General features: G+C 46.3%; 2 protein-coding genes across 4 annotated transcripts in view; one reads left to right on the top strand and one right to left on the bottom strand.

Annotated features, from left to right (window-relative positions):
* Nucleotides 1-10,984, bottom strand: part of L2HGDH (L-2-hydroxyglutarate dehydrogenase) — a 36,302-nt gene extending 25,318 nt beyond the window's left edge. The window contains exons 1-2 of the mRNA XM_054028111.1: nucleotides 10,772-10,984; nucleotides 3,808-3,923 (exon numbers count right to left, since the gene is read on the bottom strand). Coding sequence (XP_053884086.1) covers nucleotides 3,808-3,923; nucleotides 10,772-10,866 — 211 coding nt within the window. The 5' untranslated portion in view covers nucleotides 10,867-10,984. The remainder of the gene's footprint in view (nucleotides 1-3,807; nucleotides 3,924-10,771) is intronic.
* Nucleotides 10,427-17,084, top strand: DMAC2L (distal membrane arm assembly component 2 like). 3 transcript variants are annotated; one of them, XM_054028115.1, is made up of 5 exons: nucleotides 10,427-10,705; nucleotides 12,510-12,620; nucleotides 13,830-14,038; nucleotides 14,884-15,055; nucleotides 16,444-17,084. In XM_054028115.1, the coding sequence occupies exons 2-5, from the start codon at nucleotides 12,514-12,516 to the stop codon at nucleotides 16,556-16,558; spliced, it is 603 nt and encodes a 200-aa protein (XP_053884090.1). In that variant the 5' UTR covers nucleotides 10,427-10,705; nucleotides 12,510-12,513; the 3' UTR covers nucleotides 16,559-17,084. The 3 variants fall into 3 exon arrangements, with proteins under 3 accessions (XP_053884090.1, XP_053884092.1, XP_053884091.1); XM_054028117.1 differs by lacking the exon at nucleotides 10,427-10,705 and adding an exon at nucleotides 11,031-11,109; XM_054028116.1 differs by lacking the exon at nucleotides 10,427-10,705 and adding an exon at nucleotides 11,118-11,269.
* Nucleotides 17,085-18,952: the final 1,868 nt, after the last annotated feature.

The following is an 18,952-nucleotide window of genomic DNA, read 5'->3' as shown; positions in this document are numbered from 1 at the left end:
AACACTAATTCTTAAAATGAAATGACCCTATAAAGCAGGGGTCTCAAACGACCACAAGGGCCACATGAGGACTAGTGCATTGAACTGAGGGCCGCATCACTGACACACACCCCCCTCGCTGCCTCTGGCCCCGCCCCCACTCCACCCCTTCCATTAGGCCCTGCCCATGCCCCACCTCTTGCCAACCCTTCCCCGCCCCATTCCAACCCCTTCCCCGAAGTCCCCACCTCAATGCTGCCCCCAGGGGGTGCAGTATGTGGCAGGGGGCTCAGGGCAAAGGGTTGAGGTGCAGGATGTGGCAAAGGGCTCAGGGCAGGGGGTTGGGGTGCAGGAGGGGTGTGGGATGTGGCATGGGGCTCAGGGCAGGGAGTTGGGGTGCAGGAGGGGTGTGGGATGTGGCATGGGGCTCAGGGCAGGGAGTTGGGGTGCAGGAGGGGTGTGGGATGTGGCAAGGGGCTCAGGGCAGGGGGTTGGGATGTGGGATGTGGCAAGGGGCTCAGGGCAGGGAGTTGTGATGTGGCAGGGGGCTCAGGGCAGGGAGTTGGGGTACAGGAGGGGTTCAGGGTGTGAGCTCCTGCCTGCCTGCCCTGGCCCCATGCCGCCCCGTTCCGTTCCAGGAAGCAGCTGGAACCATGTCCCTGCAGCCCCTGGGAGGATGAAAGGGGGGGGGAGATCAGGGTACCTCCCACGAAGCTCCCATTGGCCGCGGTTCCCTGTTCCCGGCCAATGGGAGCTGTGAGGGGCGGTGCCTGGAAGGAGGCAATGCAGGAGCCCTCTGCCTCCTCCCCCCCCCATCCCCCGGCCCGAAGGGGGGTGCTGCCAGCTGCTTCAGAGAGCGGCGTGGGGCTCGCAACGCCACAGGGGGCAATCCTGCGGGTAGGCAGTGGGGTGGGGGGGGGCGCGGGGAGCTTGGCGGGCCACACGCAAGAGCCCCACGGGCCACATGTTTGAGACCCCTGCTATAAAGCCTCCCTGTACTCCACTGCCAGTACAATCCTGGATCTCTCACATACTGACAGCCCCGCTTGTCTCGGCGAAAGACTTTCGAGCATTTGTGAGCCAGGCCTGACGGTTACTTCTTCTCTGTTGGGAAGTGAAATGGAGGAGAGAGGCAGGTTCCAAGAGTACTTTTATTGAGCAAATTTAAATTTCTTATTCGAAAAAGGTTACACAATCTCCCCTTTAAAATGTTGGTGCCCAAAACTTACGCCCATTCACTTAGCCTCCTCTCTTAAGACTCATGGTATCAGTTGTGTGGGTAAGACAAGGGCATTAAATACTTTAATATATAAATGGCCTATATAGCAACAATGACCCAGCTGAGGTGTCTATTTAAGGCATTCAGCTGTTTAAGCATTATCCACACACATTAGGTCACACTATTCTAAGTCAGCAGTTTGATTTACCCTCTTGGGATTCCTCGGACCCTATGCTACGTGTTTGGGGATTCTGCATAAGCACTTAGTGGCAGGAAACTGATCGTTGGCAATGCAGCTGTATTTGCAAGTTCTTCTTACTTAGCTGAAGAACAAACAGCAAAACAAGGGTGCTTAGTCTTTCTTGTTTCAAAGTCTGGATAGAAAACAGGCCTTGGTGTGTTGCAAGATTCCAAGTGTCCCTCTTTACCAGCTGTGGTGTAAACAGGCACAAATCCCATTGGCATCACTAACCAAACCCTGCGGGTAGTCACTGGAATAATTATATTAGCTCTGATCTTCAAAGCGAGACTACTGCATGGACCACCTATGTTAAGAGCCAGGAAACTGGTGGAAATTACTAGAGCGTATCAGTCCCAGCTGTTTGAGGAGGTGCCATAAGCAGGGTTGCACATTCGTCACGGCATTATTTTTTGATTAAAAATGCCCTGACGAAGAGAGGGGTCCTGGGAGGGGGAAGTGGCTGAGAGTGAGCCTGTCCTGCATTCACCTATGGGACGGAGGGGCCTGAGTGGTACAACACCACAGGATGCCAGGTCGCAATGCCTCTCACTCAAATTTGGCCCGGCTGGCCCCTCATCGGGATGGTGGGGCAGTTGGGCCAATCCTGAGCGGTGTTGCGACCCAATGCGCCAGGTCAAAATTCCTGGGCCCAACCCTGTGGGACAGGGGCCACAGAAGCTGCCACGGCAGGGTGAGTTTATTCAAATCACAAACACAAGTCAGGGACAACTGGGAAAATCACGGTATCCATTACATTTTTCCCACCATGACAAACCTGCAGACCTAGCCATAGGCCTTCCTAGACTGATGATTTTCCAGTCCCTGTGATAGATGTAGTGGTACATCACATGGGTAAGCTCCACAGATACAAACAGCAACTTTACCTTTTGCATCAATTCAGCGGCACGGATGTCATTTACCCCTTCACATAACACAAGAACTAGGCAGCAGGTTTAAAACAAACAAAAGGACCAACTTCTTGACACGACACACAGACAACCCCTGGAACTTGTTGCCAGGGTATGTTGTGAAGGCCAAAAGCATAAGTGGGTTCAAAAAAGAATTAGTTAAGTTCATGGAGAACAGGTCCATCAATGGCTATTGTGACAAAGTTCCTCCTCTATCTTGGTGGGTCCTGCACTTATTGGCGGATTTTCTTGCTTCAGAGATTCACCATGTGGGTTGGGGAACAACCCAGAGACCTTCCCCTCTGGAAGAACCCATAGTCCAGGTCAATTGGGAGGTTTGGGGGGAACCCGGGCCCGCCCTCTACTCCGGGTTCCAGCCCAGGGCCCTGTGGACTGCAGCTGTCTAGAGTGCCTCCTGTAACAGCTGCATGACAGCTACAACTCCCTGGGCTACTTCCCCGTGGCCTCCTCCAAACACCTTCCTTATTCTCACCACAAGACCTTCCTCCTGATGTCTGATAATGCTTGTGCTCCTCAGTCCTCCAGCAGCACACCCTCTTACTCTCAGCTCCTTACACCCTCTTACTCTCAGCTCCTCACACTCACACCACAAATTGAAGTGAGCTTCTTTTAAAACCCAGGTGCCCTGATTAACCTGCTTTAATTGATTCTAGCAGCTTCTTCTTAATTGGCTCCAGGTGTCCTAATTAGCCTGTCCGCCTTAACTGGTTCTAGCAGGTTCCTGATTGCTCTAGTGCAGCCCCTTCTCTGGTCACTCAGGGAACAGAAAACTACTCATCCAGTGACCAGTATATTTGCCCTCTACCAGACTCCTGTACCCCACTGGTCTGGGTCTGTCACACTATAAGCGAAGATGGTCAGGGATGCAACCCTATGCTCGAGTGTCCCTAAATCTCTAACTGCTGGAAGCGGAGACTGGATGACGGGGATGGATCACTCAGAATTGTCCTGTTCTGTTCCTTCCCTCTGACTCATCTGGCACTGGCCGCTGTCGGAAGACAGGATACTGGGATAGATGGACCATTTGTCTGACCCAGCATGGTCATTCTTATGTTCTTCTGACTAGTTGAGGGCAAATCACCAGTCAAGAGAAGGCCAAAGACTCATCCAAGGGAGCTATTATGCTCTTCCTCCCTATGTTTGCATGGTCCCTTGACAGGACTGCACTGTGAAATTATTCCAAAGGGGAACCCTTCATTCATTTCAGATAGATGGACAGATAGATACTGTTTCCCCCTCATTAAAAGAGCCTCCCATTTTTTTGTTAATTTTTTCTCAATTCAATACCCTTAAAATTGCTATTTTAGTGTGTATGTGTTTTTAATTAAAATATCTTACAGACTGACACCAGGAAACCAGAAATAAGCAAGGGAAGAAAATGCAAACTTCTTTGTCACTCTCCGATACAGTGGATATCATGGATAACATGGATACCATACCTAACTCCTTCTCCTTTTCCAGCACACTGAACGTGAGCGATGGGTGTCGCAGAATGAGCTCTCTGGCAGACGCAAGCCCCACAATTCCACCGCCGACAACAACCACATCAAAAGTGCTATTTAGGGGGAAAAAAGGGCATCTTGTAAGAGCTCGCTACCAACATGCTTCACATTTACACGGAAAGAAGCTGCATTTTAGCAAATGAATGTTGGACCCCTTTACAAACGTCTTCTTGAAAACCCACTTCTTCTGAAATCCAGACAAGAAGCCAGCTGACTAAGTCATCCCCTGATTTACCTTTGAGTGACCTGGTTGTTTATGCTGAGGAAAGGTGCGGAAGGTTGGGAGGAAAGAGGGGTGTGTTTAAAAAAAAAAAAAAAAAAACACCTGGAAGTGAAGCTGGAAATTTTGTGCAAGGAAGACCAGGGAGTTGAAGGGAGACAGAATACGCAGAGAAAATGTATAGTTCAGTGAAGGAAAAAAAAAAAGGGATTAAAATCTGTAACGAACAAGGCATATGTCTATATTCACCCCGATCACAATACTTGAGTCGCATTTTGTCCAAGCTTCATCTGTCTTCCTGTTTTAGATTTTATGTTCTCCAGGACAGGGCCTGGAGTTGGAAAAGTGCCTAGCACATTTTGAGTGCTAGCACGATAACTAATAATGCTAAGAATATAGTAGATTGTCAAACTGTTTGCTCCTCCCTATTTTGATAGATGCATTTTTCCCTTCGATGACTTGGAATCAGCAAGTCCAAGGCTCCAACTTGACAGCCTCAAGTCATTCTTCATGAGCATTTACAACATCCAGATTCTCTGTGCAAGTCCATAAAATAGCAGCCATTTAGCCAGGCAGGAACTTTAGAGCAGACTCACAGATTAAGCCACAACCACAGATCTTACTCCAATGCTGAGATCATCTGAAGTTAATATTGTCTCATTGTTTGTACCCCCCGTCTGTGTGTACCCACCAGTGGTCTCATCTTATCCTAAGATTGTAAGATCTCCAGGACAGGGACTGTCTTTTTGTTTGGCGTTTGTACAGCACCTCGCTCAAAGGAGCCCTAAGCAAGCAGTAGGACCCCAAGTCACTATGATAACACACATAATAAATAATAATACTTTTAGGACCGTTTCCCCATGTTAAGAATGTTCATTATGAACTCAATTAACAAGGTTACTCTACTCTGACTCACAACTCTCCCGGACTCTTTCATAATTCTCTCAGACAGCAGAATACAGTATAACCGTTTCTTACATCACATACAAAGTATATGCACTACAAGTAGTAAATTCTTGAGAGGAAAGAAATGTCCTGATCAAATATTTTTTAGGGTTTTCAATGTTGATAAATGCAAAGTGATGCACATTGGAAAACATAATCCCAACTATATGTATAAAATGATGCGGTCTAAATTAGCTGTTACCACTCAAGAAAGAGATCTTGGAGTCATTGTGGATACTTCTCTGAAAACATCCACTCAATGTGCAGCGGCAGTCAAAAAAGCGAACAGAATGTTGGGAAAAGGGATAGATAAAAAGACAGAAAATATCATACTGCCTCTATATAAATCCATGGTACGCCCATATCTTGAATACTGCAGGCAGATGTGGTCACCCCATCTCAAAAAAAGATATATTGGAATTGGAAAAGATTCAGAAAAGGGCAACAAAAATGATTAGGGGTATGGAACGTCTTCCATATGAGGAGAGATTAGTAAGATTGGGACTTTTCAACTTGGAAAAAAGACGACTAAGGGGGGATATGACAGGTCTGTAAAATCATGACTGGTGTGAAGAAAGGAAATAAGCAAGTGTTGTTTACTCATAACACAAGAACTAGGTCACCAACTGAAATTAATAGGAAGCAGGTTTAACACGAACAAAAGGAAGTATTTTTTCACACAACACACAGTCAACCTGTGGAACTCTTTGCCAGAGGATGTTGTGAAGGCCAAGACTATAACAGGGTTCAAAAAAGAACTAGCTAAGTTCATGGAGGATAGGTCCATCAATGGCTATTAGCCAGGATGGGCAGCAATAGTGTCCCTAGCCTCTGTTTGCCACAAGCTGGGAAAGGGCAATAGGGGATGGATCACTTGATGATAACCTGTCTGTTCATTCCCTCTGGGCCACTTGGCATTGGCCACTGTAGGAAGCAGGATACTGGGCTAGATGGACCTTTGGACTGACCCAGTATGGACGTTCTTATATTCTTAAAGCCATTCTAGTTTACAGCGTAAACCCTTACTGACGCTGCACTCTTTAAATTAAGATTGGCTTTCTTTCAAGAAGATATGCTGTACAAAACCAAAAGGTATGGTCTTGATGCAGGAATTACTGGGTGACTGGTGTTATTCAAGTGGTCAGACTAGAGGTATGATAAAGAAGTATGGGCTGGATGAATGGACTGTAAGGTGGATAGAAAGCTGGCTAGACCGTCGGGCTCAACGGGTAGTGATCAATGGCTCCATGTCTAGTTGGCAGACGGTTTCAAGCGGAGTGCCCCAAGGGTCGGTCCTGGGGCCGGTTTTGTTTTATATCTTTATTAATGATCTGGAGGATGGTGTGGACTGCACTCTCAGCAAGTTTGCAGATGACACTAAACTGGGAGGCGTGGTAGATACACTGGAGGGTAGGGATCGGATACAGAGGGACCTAGACAAATTAGAGGATTGGGCCAAAAAAAACCTGATGAGGTTCAACAAGGACAAGTGCAGAGTCCTACACTTAGGATGGAAGAATCCTATGCACTGCTACAGACTAGGGACGAATGGCTAGGTAGCAGTTCTGCAGAAAAGGACCTAGGGGTCACAGTGGACGAGAAGCTGGATATGAGTCAACAGTGTACTCTTGTTGCCAAGAAGGCTAACGGCATTTTGGGCTGTATAAGTAGGGGCATTGCCAGCAGATCGAGGAATGTGATTGTTCCCCTTTATTCGACATTGGTGAGGCCTCATCTGGAGTACTGTGTCCAGTTTTGGGCCCCACACTACAAGAAGGATGTGGAAAAATTGGAAAGAGTCCAGCAGAGGGCAACAAAAATGATTAGGGGTCTGGAGCACATGACTTATGAGGAGAGGCTGAGGGAACTGGGATTGTTTAGTCTCCAGAAGAGAAGAATGAGGGGGGATTTGATAGCAGCCTTCAACTACCTGAAGGAGGGTTCCAAAGAGGATGGAGCTCGGCTGTTCTCAGTGGTGGCAGATGACAAAACAAGGAGCAATGGTCTCAAGTTGCAGTGGGGGAGGGCTAGGTTGGATATTAGGAAACACTATTTCACTAGGAGGGAGGTGAAGCACTGGAATGCGTTACCTAGGGAGGTGGTGGAATCTCCTTCCTTGGAGGTTTTTAAGGCCCGGCTTGACAAAGCCCTGGCTGGGATGATTTAGTTGGGAATTGGTCCTGCTTTGAGCAGGGGGTTGGATTAGATGACCTCCTGAGGTCCCTTCCAACCCTGATATTCTATATTCTATGATTCTATGAGGACCAAGATGGTCTCTTTTGGCTTGAAATCTATGAATCAGCACTTAAGCGGCGCACACAGGATAATGTGATTTAAGCAAAAAATTGACGTACTGTAAAGGGGATACAGTACTCTGGTGGGAATAGACCTCATTCTAAAAAAACCTACTTTTCTTTTTCAAAATCCACTCAGTTGTCAAAAAATTGTAAAAAATCCCAACCCAAGCTACTATTTATGTAGGACCCATACAAACAGGTTTTGTGCTTCTGTACTTACTTTGGAGCATCAGTTGAATAATAAACACCATTCCCACAGTCACAAACATACCTGCTGGCACTGACAAAGCCATTCAACAGATAAATAATGCCCTGTTGGAATCTACCACATTAGAAACAGGAAAACAAATCGTATCTGAGGTTAGCCAAGATGAAAATAATTTTGTTCAATGTATTTTTATTTTATTTGAAAAGTCTGTCTCCTGAGATGCTATGGAGCTCACTGCTGCGCATCACCACAGGATCCATTTCCTCCCTAGGCAAAGACACTTCCTGTGTTCACATGGAGGCACCTGGGAGTTCTGAGGAAGACTATTTGAAAAGTAACTTAAAAACTGAGAAGGTGTCTGGATATTTGCATAGTGGAGCACGAGTACCTTTATCTTACAAATTTCGGGGAGAAGACTATGGACACAGTCCTTTCAGCAGCTAACGTAAATGCATTATGGGATTAAATGGAAGGCTTTCTCCTGCTGCCTCTGGGCTGGTGGCCCTCGTTACTGAAATACATACAATGTGAACAGTGCCTCACGTGAAACAAGGATGAGTCTAAATTCAGATCTAACTTCAATATATGGACACTGGGACGTAAAAATGTTTCATGTTTCTGTATTGCATGTCCATGGATCAACAGTAGGTATTACTCTACAGTAAAATCCTACTATGTGAATATGATAGAGTGAGATATACCTGTATCAAATTGTGACCCCATTTATTTTGAGAACATCATTTTGATGCAGAGTCGCCACTTTGTATTGTAACCTTCATGTTATATTGCAATCCACATTGTGGATTAGAATGTGGTGTACTGAAGACTGCGTTGGAATTGCAAGCTATCAATTTAAGAGTGGGGAGGGTTTCTGAATCCAGCTTGCAGCCCAGAGCCTGCATGGCTCTGTGGCAGAGCATGAGCACAGCAGACAGACAACCTGGAAAGAGCCAGGTGGGGTGAGCTGTGTCTCAGTGACTTAGGCTACGTCTACACTATGGAGCGGGATCGATTTCAGATATGCAAATTCAGCTACGGGAATAGCGTAGCTGAATTCAACGTATTTGATCCGACTTACCCTGCTGTGAGGACGGCGGCAAATCGACTGCCGCGGCTCCCCCGTTAACGGCGCTTACTCCTACCTGGGCTGGTGGAGTATGCGCGTCGATTCGGGGATCGATTATCGCGTCCCGACGAGACGCGATAAATCGATCCCCGAGAGATCAATTTCTACCCGCCGATCCGGGCGGGTAGTGAAGACAAGCCCTTAGAGAGCAGTTGGTTTTCGCTCTGTGTGTTTTGGGGTTCTTGTGTGTTACTTGTTCTGAATTCTAAGAAATAAAGTAGTTTTACATAGCAACCTTCTAGCAAGAGTATTAATGTTTTCTATCTCATTTCTGGGTGCTTGCTGTGAACATAACAAAGCATCCATTTTGTAATACAGACTTGATACCTAATGGAATGACCGTGTCTGAGAAGCTATGACTAGAGCCCTGCGTGGATACAAAATTTGTATCCGCATCCATCTGTGATCCGCAAAAATGGTCCACGGATATCTGCAGATGTGGACATAAAGCAGGTATCCGTGGATTTGCAGTGCTCTAGCTGTAACAGAGTAATCTAGAGCCATCAATTCCAGGTATTCCTGATCCCCTGCAACAACGATGAACTTTCTACGCAGTAGCCTGGCTGGGAGCAGGGACTGGAGTTACTCAACCTATAGCAAATGGCTGGGAGAGCTGCAGTTTCTTTTGCTAGCTACATGACCAAAGGAGCCAGCGACTGAAGTTAAGAAGGGGTGACTCTGAGCAAGGAGGCTGTCTGTGTCCACTGCCATATGCCAAGAAACCTGTCCAGAGAGAGATGAAAAGCAAGGAGTCTCCTTCGCCTAAGGATGCTGACCAGGCCTCAGGCTCACAGAAGGGGAAGGATCAGACTAAAGTGGGGGAAAGGAATAATCTCAGGACTGTTTGTGGTTTCTTCAAAGATCTGTAACTCTATGCTGTTTCGAGTACAGTGCCTATAATTAATACGTTACTTTGCTAAACTTGCATTCATTGGTTGCCTGCCACATTGTTCCAGTTAATCAAGAAGCTCAGTGCACCCAGAGCAAGGTGGAACTCATGAGATGTGTGTAAGCAACTGGGGGTTCAGGGGGCTGTGATACTGATTCAGAGGTCTAAAGCAGCTAGGCTGCAGAGCCTCTTGTCCCAAGGAAGCAGTGCAGAAATGATGTCTGCAACTGCACATAGGATCCAGCCAGTGGGTCAACTCGCAAACTCGAGTCTGTCCAGAGAAGGGGACTGGGTCAAACTGTGACACCAACTTGCAGTGACACTTATTTTTTAAGTGACAATAGTTTCCGTTTTTGAGATTCCCAGATTGTTGTGCGCTCAACATTCCTGACCCATTAATTCTTTCAGGGGAATCAAAGTGTTTTGGTTTATTTCACTAGTGTTAGGCCAACAAGTGCTCTGAGGTCCCAATTCTGCAAAAATTCATGCATGTGCCTATTTATCCCCTCCCGGTAATAACCCCATTAAATCAGCGGGACCACTCACACTGGGTACAGTTAAGCATATGCTTAGTTTTTTTGCAAGACTGGGCCCTAGGTGAGTAAGTGCTCAGGTGAGCTGTGCTCTACCAGTCCTCCAAGTGTTATTAGCATTCAGGGTGACCAGACAGCAAGTGTGAAAAATCGGGACACGGGGGTGGGGGTAATCCAACCCAATCCAAAATCAGGACATAAAATTGGGACATCTGGTCACCCTATTAGCATTGCACAGGCAACACAGTGGCTAAAACACACCAGCCGCAGATCTTTCAAGTAGAAGGAAACTTAAGTCTCAAACGATTTCCCTGGCCTGGGAGAAGCGTTGGGAGCCGCGGAGGGAGCAAGCTCACAAGCACACCGCGGCCCCAGCCGACCTCTGCCCCGGGGCGAAGGGGAGCAGCAGCGGCAGGCCCCAGCCCTGACTTCCACCGGCCCCGTCCCGCCAGCCCCCCCACGGCCAGCGGGCGAAGTGGAGCCAGCTCGGCTCCGCGGGCGCCGCCCCCCAGCAGGCTCGCCTGGGTCGGGCCAACAGTGACCGAATCCACTTCGGCTCCGTCTACTCCGAAGTCGGCGCGTCCACACGGGGCCCGGTTCTAATTCCCTCCCGCCAGGTTAGCGCCAGGCCGGGCTCCGTCCCCGCCGCTCCCGCGGGAAGGGCCCTACCCCGGCGGCCTCACCTACTGCGGCGGCGCTGGTACCCCAGGGCCCGGCACAGCCCGGGCAGGCCCAGCCGGCCCCAGGCGCGGCCCGCCCGCAGCAGCGGCGGCGGCATCCTGGGCTCGTCCCGGCGGCGGCTCTCGGAGCCCGAGCCCGCCCCGCTCCTCCCACCGCCGCGAGAGGAGGAGTCGCGCCGGCCGCTCCCCGGCTGTCAGAGCGGGCCCAGGGGCGCCGCGCCGGGCTGCTCCCCGCTAGCCGGGGGGGGGGGGGGTCGGGTCGCCTGGCTTCGCCTCCAGCCCCCGGGGCCGGGCCGGGCCTGCGCCGCCTCAGCGGGGCGGGAGGCCTGGGCGCTGCCCGGGTGAGCGCAGGGCAGCCCGGGGCCTGGCCGGGGCCGGGCCTCCCTCCCCCCGGCGGCTTAGCGGGGCCCAACACTAGCCCGGGCCCCGGCGGCCGACCTGCCTCCTGCCAGAGCCGTTACCCCCAGACTCGAAGACGCCGGTGGCTCACAGAGGCGCTGGGTGTGTGACAGGAGCGGGTGGCCCAGGGGCTGTGGCCTGCGAGGTGCAGGAGGCCAGACTAGGTGATCAGGCAGGTGCCTGGGGCGGCAAGCCGCTGGGGGTGGCTGCCGGTCGCCGTGAGGGCGGCAGTCAGGCTGCCTTCGGCGGCACGCCTGCGGGAGGCCTGCCGGGCCCGCGGTTTCGGCGGTGGATACGCCGAAGGCATGGGACCGGCGGACCCCCCGCAGGCATGCTGCTGAATCCACGTTACCAGCGGACCTCCTGCAGGCGTGCCGCTGAAGGCCGCCTGACTGCCGTGCTTGGGGTGGCAAAATACATAGAGCCACCCCTGATGATCAGGGTGGTCCCTTCTGACCTTAAAGTCTCTAGCCCCAGGGGTGGCCAACCTGAGCCAGAGAAGGAACCAAAATTTACCAATGTACATTGCCTAAGAGCCACAGGAATACATCAGGAGCCCCACATCTGCTCCCCTCCCCCAGGTCCTTCTGCCCACCGGTAGCCCTGCCAGTCAGTGCCTGTCCCCCCCTCTGTTTCGTGGTGTGCAGGAAGCTCTGGGGGGAGGCGCAAAGGCACGGCAGGCTCAGGGGAGGGGGTGGAGAGAGGGTAGGGCCTGTGGCACAGCCAGGGTTTGAGTAGTGAGCACCCCTAGCACATTGGAAAGTTGGTGCCTGTAGCTCCAGTCCTGGGTCCGTGCCTATACAAGGAGCCGCATATTAACTTCTGAAGAGCTACATATGGCTCTGGAGCCACAGGTTGGCCACCCCTGCTCTCCCGTGGTCTGCCGCGGGATCCTGAGAGGATATGATTTGGCTAGAGCTCCCATTTAGGAGACTTCTCCAACCTGCACCAGCCCTTCTTAGTGGTGTGGCCTGACTAAAATCAGATCAACAGCAGGCGGTGTCACTGTGAATATAAACGACTTCACATTTATTTACATTTGAGTGCTGATGCCATCTGTTTAAAATTTGAAAACAAAACTGATCTTTGATTCCAAGTTGCGGATTTAACTATGGCATTTTTCTTAGCACTTCAGCATTTTTCAGGCTGCCAGTCAATGGGATGCTTCTGATGACATACGTTCATATCTGTAATCGCTAAAAAGTTAAAAATATCCTTCAATTAAGTGACATAGTGTTATTTAAACAAAACAAAATACCTGTAATATATGTTTTCTTTGTACATGACTAGTGGCAAGAGGACAGAGGCACCAAACTGACATTTCAGTAAACCTCTCTTTCAGTTCTATGATGCTGTTGGGAAATTTCATACAACCAGTGCTCAGCTTAAAGAAACTATCAACCCCAGGTGCACGCAGACACTTCTGGGGATGGCTGAATGCAGTTTTTAACAAGTAAGGAAAACAGATGTATGTAATAGTTCATGTGCTAGTTAAAAGCTCTGATGCACATCACTATGTAGCGTGGTTATTCAGTTAAATGCATAAGCAACAGTAGCCAGTTACAAGTCACAGGAATAGGACAGCTTTTTCTTATTAAAAATGTTTTTTCTTTTCAAACAGTATTCTGTTGTCAGACAGTGGTTGTTTCTTACATGTTCCAGTAATAAAATCACTGATTTACAAAGGAAAGTGTGTGCTTTAATCAGTATGCTGTGGGGTAATTTTATTTACCTTGGTTGAGACGAGTTAGAATTTAAATTTTAGCTTCCTAAATCCCCATCTTCCTTTGGCCTTGATTCCATTAGCATTTAAATTCTGGCTCTAGCATTCTACATTTCCTTTATGTATTCAGAAGGCACTCTAAAGAATTATCCTTCCTAATATAATTTAGTTGCACTAACAGGTTTTTCTGTTTTTAAAAAAGTTAAAATTTAATTATTTCTCTACCAATAACAAATGTCAGACATTCATAATCTGCATTCAGTCTTCTTCAGCATTCTCTACCAAGTCTTAAGAAGCATCCTCATAGAATAGATCCCAGGATTTTAACTAATTCCTGGGGTGTGTCCCTTTGTAGTACTATTAAACCTTGACAAAAGAGATGTCAGGAATGGCATGTATGTAGCCATCTATGATGGAATCAAAACTGACTCAGGAGGCAAAATCCCAAATACTGTTGTAAAGCCTCATCCTGGGCAGATGCTGGATATCTCCTGCATACAGACGTCTCTGTCTGTTTCATGCTTTTCCAATACTTTGTGTAGCATTTTCATGCCTACCAAGTAGTTTTGAATTAATAAGGTAGGGCACCGTGAGCTTAATGAGTGCATGGGGTTGGCAGAGGTAGAATGCTGAGCACAGACAGAAGGAGAGGATTAGAGAGAAATACAAGTGACAAATCAGCTAGCAATATCTTTCTCCATTACATTACCAACATTTAATTTTAATCTAAAATATAAATTAACACATTACCAGATTTTTGTTTTAAATAGTGCAGACTTAATAAGTTGGTGCAAAGCACTGCCCTGGGACTCGATCCTATCTTTCTCCTTTCCTTTCATCAGACACTTCAAAATATTTATTGTGCAGTAACAGGGCTGCAAATGTGATAAAGCTGTATGTTGGTATAGGGAGATCTAAATGTTTGTTCTATGTTGACAGGGTAGACTATGAACGTATACAGGCTGTTGGCCCTGATAGAGCCGCTTCGGAATGGCTTCTGCGGTGTGGGGCACTGGTTCGTTTCCAAGGCTATGATAAATGGCAGCATGACTACAATGGTCTCCCAACCGGGCCTCTGGGAAAATACAAGATACAAGCAATCGATGCCACAGAGTCCTGCATCATGTACCGAGGATTTGATTATTTGGGTAACCAAGACACAGCTTTACAAATTATATATTGTCCTTAAAATTCATCCATTTGCATCAAAGACTGAGCAGTTGTGTCTTTTTTTGTTTCTTTGTGAGTCATAGAGAAGGCTTGATTTTTAAAAGAAAAATGTTTGTGTTTTAATTGAGAAATATCAGATTTGTACCTCTGTTTTTGCTGGAGGTCTCTTTTTAGGATACAGATGGATTGGGAACTTTGTCAGCCACTACTTGAAGAGGGAAGAGCATTAAACAATTGGAACAAAGATTTATTAGTTAAATAAGTTCATAGTTCAGTATGCATTAATGCAAACCAGGGTTTTAAATGTTCTGAATAAAAAAGACTTACTCTAAATCATGTGTCAATTTTTGCTATTTGTGAAGCCGTAGTCATTTCCAGGAAAAGCCAGATAAGCAAGATCTGAATTTCTAATTTAAAAGAAACAGAAGTTTTAAAAAGCTGTTGCCTTTCAGTCGTCTTTTACACAACAAAGAACAAAAATGGGGGACACACTCTTTTTTTTTCTTTGCAAATCATCGTAAATTTCTTGCATAATTGTATTGTTAGTTCAGCACTTATCAGTCATGCTGGGCATGCTGATTTTCTGTCATTTGCCTACTTCCGTATAAAAAGCCCTTAGAACCTTAGTCATGCTTTTATGATTGTGAAGCCAACAATGGGATTGCTGCAGAGTACAATACAATAATTCATGATGCATTATGGCTCTTCCATATGCAGGCATCTGTTGCCACCGGTTTATGGAAGCATGAGAATAAGAACTGCAAACCTGTTGGCGGCATCTCATACAGTTTGCTCCTTGTATTATGATTTTTCTCTTTTCCAGATGGTCTCAAACACGTTGAGGAAATTAAGCTGAGCAACTGTATTTATATCCAGGATGAATGTCTGCAGAGGATCAGTGAGACTGAGAGTTTACAGAAAAGTCTCCTGCGACTGATGATAATTTCCTGTGGGAATGTCACAGATAAAGGCATCGTAGCACTCCACAAACTAACGTGAGCCATTGAGGGAATGTCTTGTAGAACATGACTTTTCTAGCTCTTGCCATATTTGTATGTTTAGAATAGTATTGGATCACTGAAATTCATTTTTTTGTTTGTTTACATTAGATTTCAATAGTCTTTGATGTACAATGAAAGCAAAACCGGGTGGGCTGTTCTGAGAAATCAGTTTTAGCAGTCTGAATTAACACACAAAAATCGAACAAACCCATTAACCTAACAACAATTCAGTAAGTAGAACTAACTATAGGCTATAGTGCTGAAAGTAGGAAGCCTAAGAGTATGTGAATCCACAGCTAAATTATATCCTCGTAGTTAACCTTTTTTCATGTCCCCATTTGTAGGTGAGATTCAGAAATGTTGCTTGCTCAACAGATTACAGCAGATCATGCAGTCCCCGTGCTGAGGCATTGTCTCTGCAAGTGCAGTGGATTAGTACATTTACCTGCCACCTTTTGACTACTATGTTAGGATATGTCTGTGCTACACTGCACAATTGCAGCGTAGATGCTCGGGCTGTAGCTCGGACTGTGAGACCCTGTGAGTGGGGAGGGTCCCAAAGCGAGGGCTCCGGCGCCAGTGTCTACACTATAATTCTATAGCCCTACAGCTGGAGCTCTGTGAGCCTGAGTCAGCTGACCCGGGCCAGCCATGGGTCTTTTATTGCAGTGTAGACATACCTGGGAGTCTTGCTTAGGAACTAACAACCCACTTTCACCTTGCTTCCTGCCAGTGAGCACCCCATCCCTTTCTCCTCAACGTAAAACAAAACCAAACAAAACCAACCCTGGCATTTACAATTCACCGCACCTCCAATTATCTTTGTTTACTTCAACCACTTTGCTTTAGCTGTGTCTGATGTAGCTCCTAAGGTCTTTGGGATTGAGGCCTTGTTTGTTTTTTAATCCCTGCATGGGAGGCAGTGAAGCCCCTATTCAACAGAGCACTTCAAGCAGCACTATACTCTGATTATTATACAGGAGTATAAACATTGACAAACTCCTTGCTAATGGTGAAGAGGCACCAGTTTGGCTTTCATGGCCTTAGTAAGTTACTAGGAGGACTTCTGATCGTAATAAAAAGTAATGTAAAAAGAGCAGGATGGTATGTGGGGCAGGGAGCTTGTCTTCAGTTTTGTCAGCAAAGCACCTTGCACACTTTAAGAAATGAATCAATGGAAGCTTGAAACTACTAAGCTCTGAAAACTTTAGGCAACCAATTGTGAAAATATTGGCTCCCTATTAAAAATTCTTTGAAACACCTACAGCCCCCAGAGTCTCTTCATATGTATAATTAATTTAAGGGTGAAAGTATCTGTGCTTTTGAAATTAATCACACTGTCTTGTAAAGTAGCCACTGACTGACTTTTTATATATTTATAGGAACCTTGAATATTTATTTCTGAGTGACCTTCCTGGGATAAGTGAGAAAGAAACTACTATTCAAATCCTTAAGAAATCAATGCCATCACTGGAGCTGGAATTAGATTTAGAATAAAGGCATCTTTACATAATTCTGAGGTCTTATTTCATAATATTCATTATCCTTAAACTATATGGGTTATACAGTTGTCACTACGTATGTTTCCTCATGGAAGAAGATCTCTCATCCATGGCTTTGAAGGTATTTAAAAAAAAAAATCAATCTCAGTGAAATGTCGTTGAACTTAATTTGTGCTTCACTTAACTACAGCGAATGCAATTCTGTAAACACTTGTATGTTTTGGAGTGGTTGTAAGAAGATAAAGAATTCTGTCTACTAGCAGGGGAAATAAGTAAACCAAATACTCTTCCTTGCACCCATGTATACAATTACAATGGCTGTTTTTAAATGTACCTCTGTCTACCAGATGAGTATGGAAAAGAGATTGAGTATGGCTGAAGAACTAGACAGGATACAGCTGTACTGAATATTTGTCAAGTTTCACCTGCTGCCTAAATGAGAGCTGTCTAAATGCACGGTCTGTTTGGGAATGTTACCAAATGTGTATGATGAAGTTTTAATAAACATTCTTGAAAACCAATTTAAGTCAAATCCAAATGGAAAGAAATTAGGGGTAGTTTTTTCAAAGACAGGCTCTATAACTTTTCCAAGGAACTGCAGCTGGTAGGCTGAGCACTTTTTTCCCATGAAGAAGCAGGTTTTCTGGTGGATGCCCTTGCACAGACTATTGCTTTAAACTACTTTGGGCTGAATTAGGCCTTGTACCTACCCCTGGGGTGACCAGAGAGCACGTGTGAAAAATCGGGACGGGAGTGGGAGGTAATAGAAACCTATATAAGGGACCTCAAAATCAGGACTGTCCCTATAAAATCGGGACATCTGGTCACCCTAACCTACCCCCGAACAGGTTTGGGTGCACTTAAGGAAATAATGTAATTAGTAACGAATATTTTATACTTCTGCCAAGTTGAGAGAGGTGGTCTATCTTCAAAAGGGTTATAGTGCTTTTATGAACCCCTTCCAGGCTTCTGTGATAGGGCAAAGAAGGGCTTGCAGGGAATTGCCAGGACAAGGAAACAAGGTTCTTGCTAACTCCACAGTTGTGTGTTGAGAGTTCCCAGAAGGGGAGAGTGAAAACCTCTATTCTGTCTCCTTCATGGCAGCCCTGAATGTTTCTTTTTCTCTCTTCCACTCTGGGAATCTATTATGGATTGTACCGGTTGCTCTTTCTCTCTCCTTTAAATCGTTTCTCCCTCAGAGGTAATGCAGAGCAGAATGGAGAACATCCCTTATTTGTCCCATTGAACAACCTGTCCATTCTGAAAGACTCACTGACCTGTATCTTGGAGGGTATATGCTCAGCAATTTGGGGACAGTAAACTGAGCTGGTATTTATTGTAGGATAAATATGAAATGAAAGGATTAAAGTTAGCTTAAAGAACAGCCCTGACTAGTAAGTCGAAGGAAGGCCTTGGAAATAATGAATTATAAAGCTAGAAGGAATGAAGTAGGGAGGCTGTCTGGTTCAAAGAATAACTAAAACATAAGGAAAGATTTCTAAAAAGGCCTCTGACCAACAGGGATGACTGGGGATGGTTTTAAATAAGACAGGGAATTGGTCTTAAAATGAGCCAGCATAGGCCTTCCTACCCCACATATCAGTGTCATCTCAAAAATTAGGGCCTGTGTGAACCCAGATGCAAAAGAAATACTGTTGGTCAGCAAGGAGGAGGGGCAGAGAGAGGGAGGAAAGGCCTTGGGGAGAAATACAGTCTGATCTGTGTTAAGACTGGAATTAAGGATGAATGGTCTCAAATTGGTTTTTAGCTAAAGTCAGTACTTGGCCATGACATCACTTGGTTGTTAAAGAGCATCAAAAGTAAACTCTGAAAAGGTTCATTGGCTGACCACGCTGGAGCTGACCAAGATGGGGTTTAGCCCATTTGTAAGTATCCTGATCAAATGATAAGTATTGTGTTACTGTCTGGATATAGTAAATTGCTTACGCTTTAGGCATGTTTAGAGCAATTGTATAAATACCATTTGGCCTTTGGATTTAATAAAGGAATGAATGGTTAAATTAGTGGTATGGTGATACTCTGCATAAATAATAATAGAGACACCCAGTGCTGGAATTATTAGTGAACTCTGCTACTCAACTAGAAGGCTCTTTGGGAAGAAATGTGGCCACAAAGGAGCGCTAAGTGGGAAGGGGAAGCTTTGAGGAAAATATATAATCAATGTAATTTTTTTAAAGAGGCTATCACGTATCCCCCTACAGCTGCTGCTCTCGTAGAATCCACCGCTGGCAGGAGATAGTTTTCGTCTCTGCGCTTTAGCTTTTTCCGTACCAGTGAGTGGGCTTTTCTACTGGAACTGGCCTTGGGGTTTAATTAAGTGATGTATAGTGATTAGGGGAAATTAGAGAGACTGTGTTATGGAAAGCAA

Source organism: Malaclemys terrapin, chromosome 4 (assembly GCF_027887155.1).
Source record: "Malaclemys terrapin pileata isolate rMalTer1 chromosome 4, rMalTer1.hap1, whole genome shotgun sequence".
NCBI lineage: Eukaryota > Metazoa > Chordata > Testudines > Emydidae > Malaclemys > Malaclemys terrapin.
Note: the sequence above shows the minus strand (reverse complement) of the source record. Positions and strands in the feature narration are given on the sequence as shown.

What these genes read in the sequence shown, in the direction of transcription:
- DMAC2L (XM_054028115.1), top strand. Translation starts at nt 12,514, where the DNA reads ATGATGCTGTTGGGAAATTTCATACAACCAGTGCTCAGCTTAAAGAAA. An exon ending in CTGAATGCAGTTTTTAACAA is followed by an intron (nt 12,621 to 13,829) that starts GTAAGGAAAACA and finishes CTATGTTGACAG; the next exon opens with GGTAGACTATGAACGTATAC. An exon ending in GTAGCACTCCACAAACTAAC is followed by an intron (nt 15,056 to 16,443) that starts GTGAGCCATTGA and finishes ATATATTTATAG; the next exon opens with GAACCTTGAATATTTATTTC.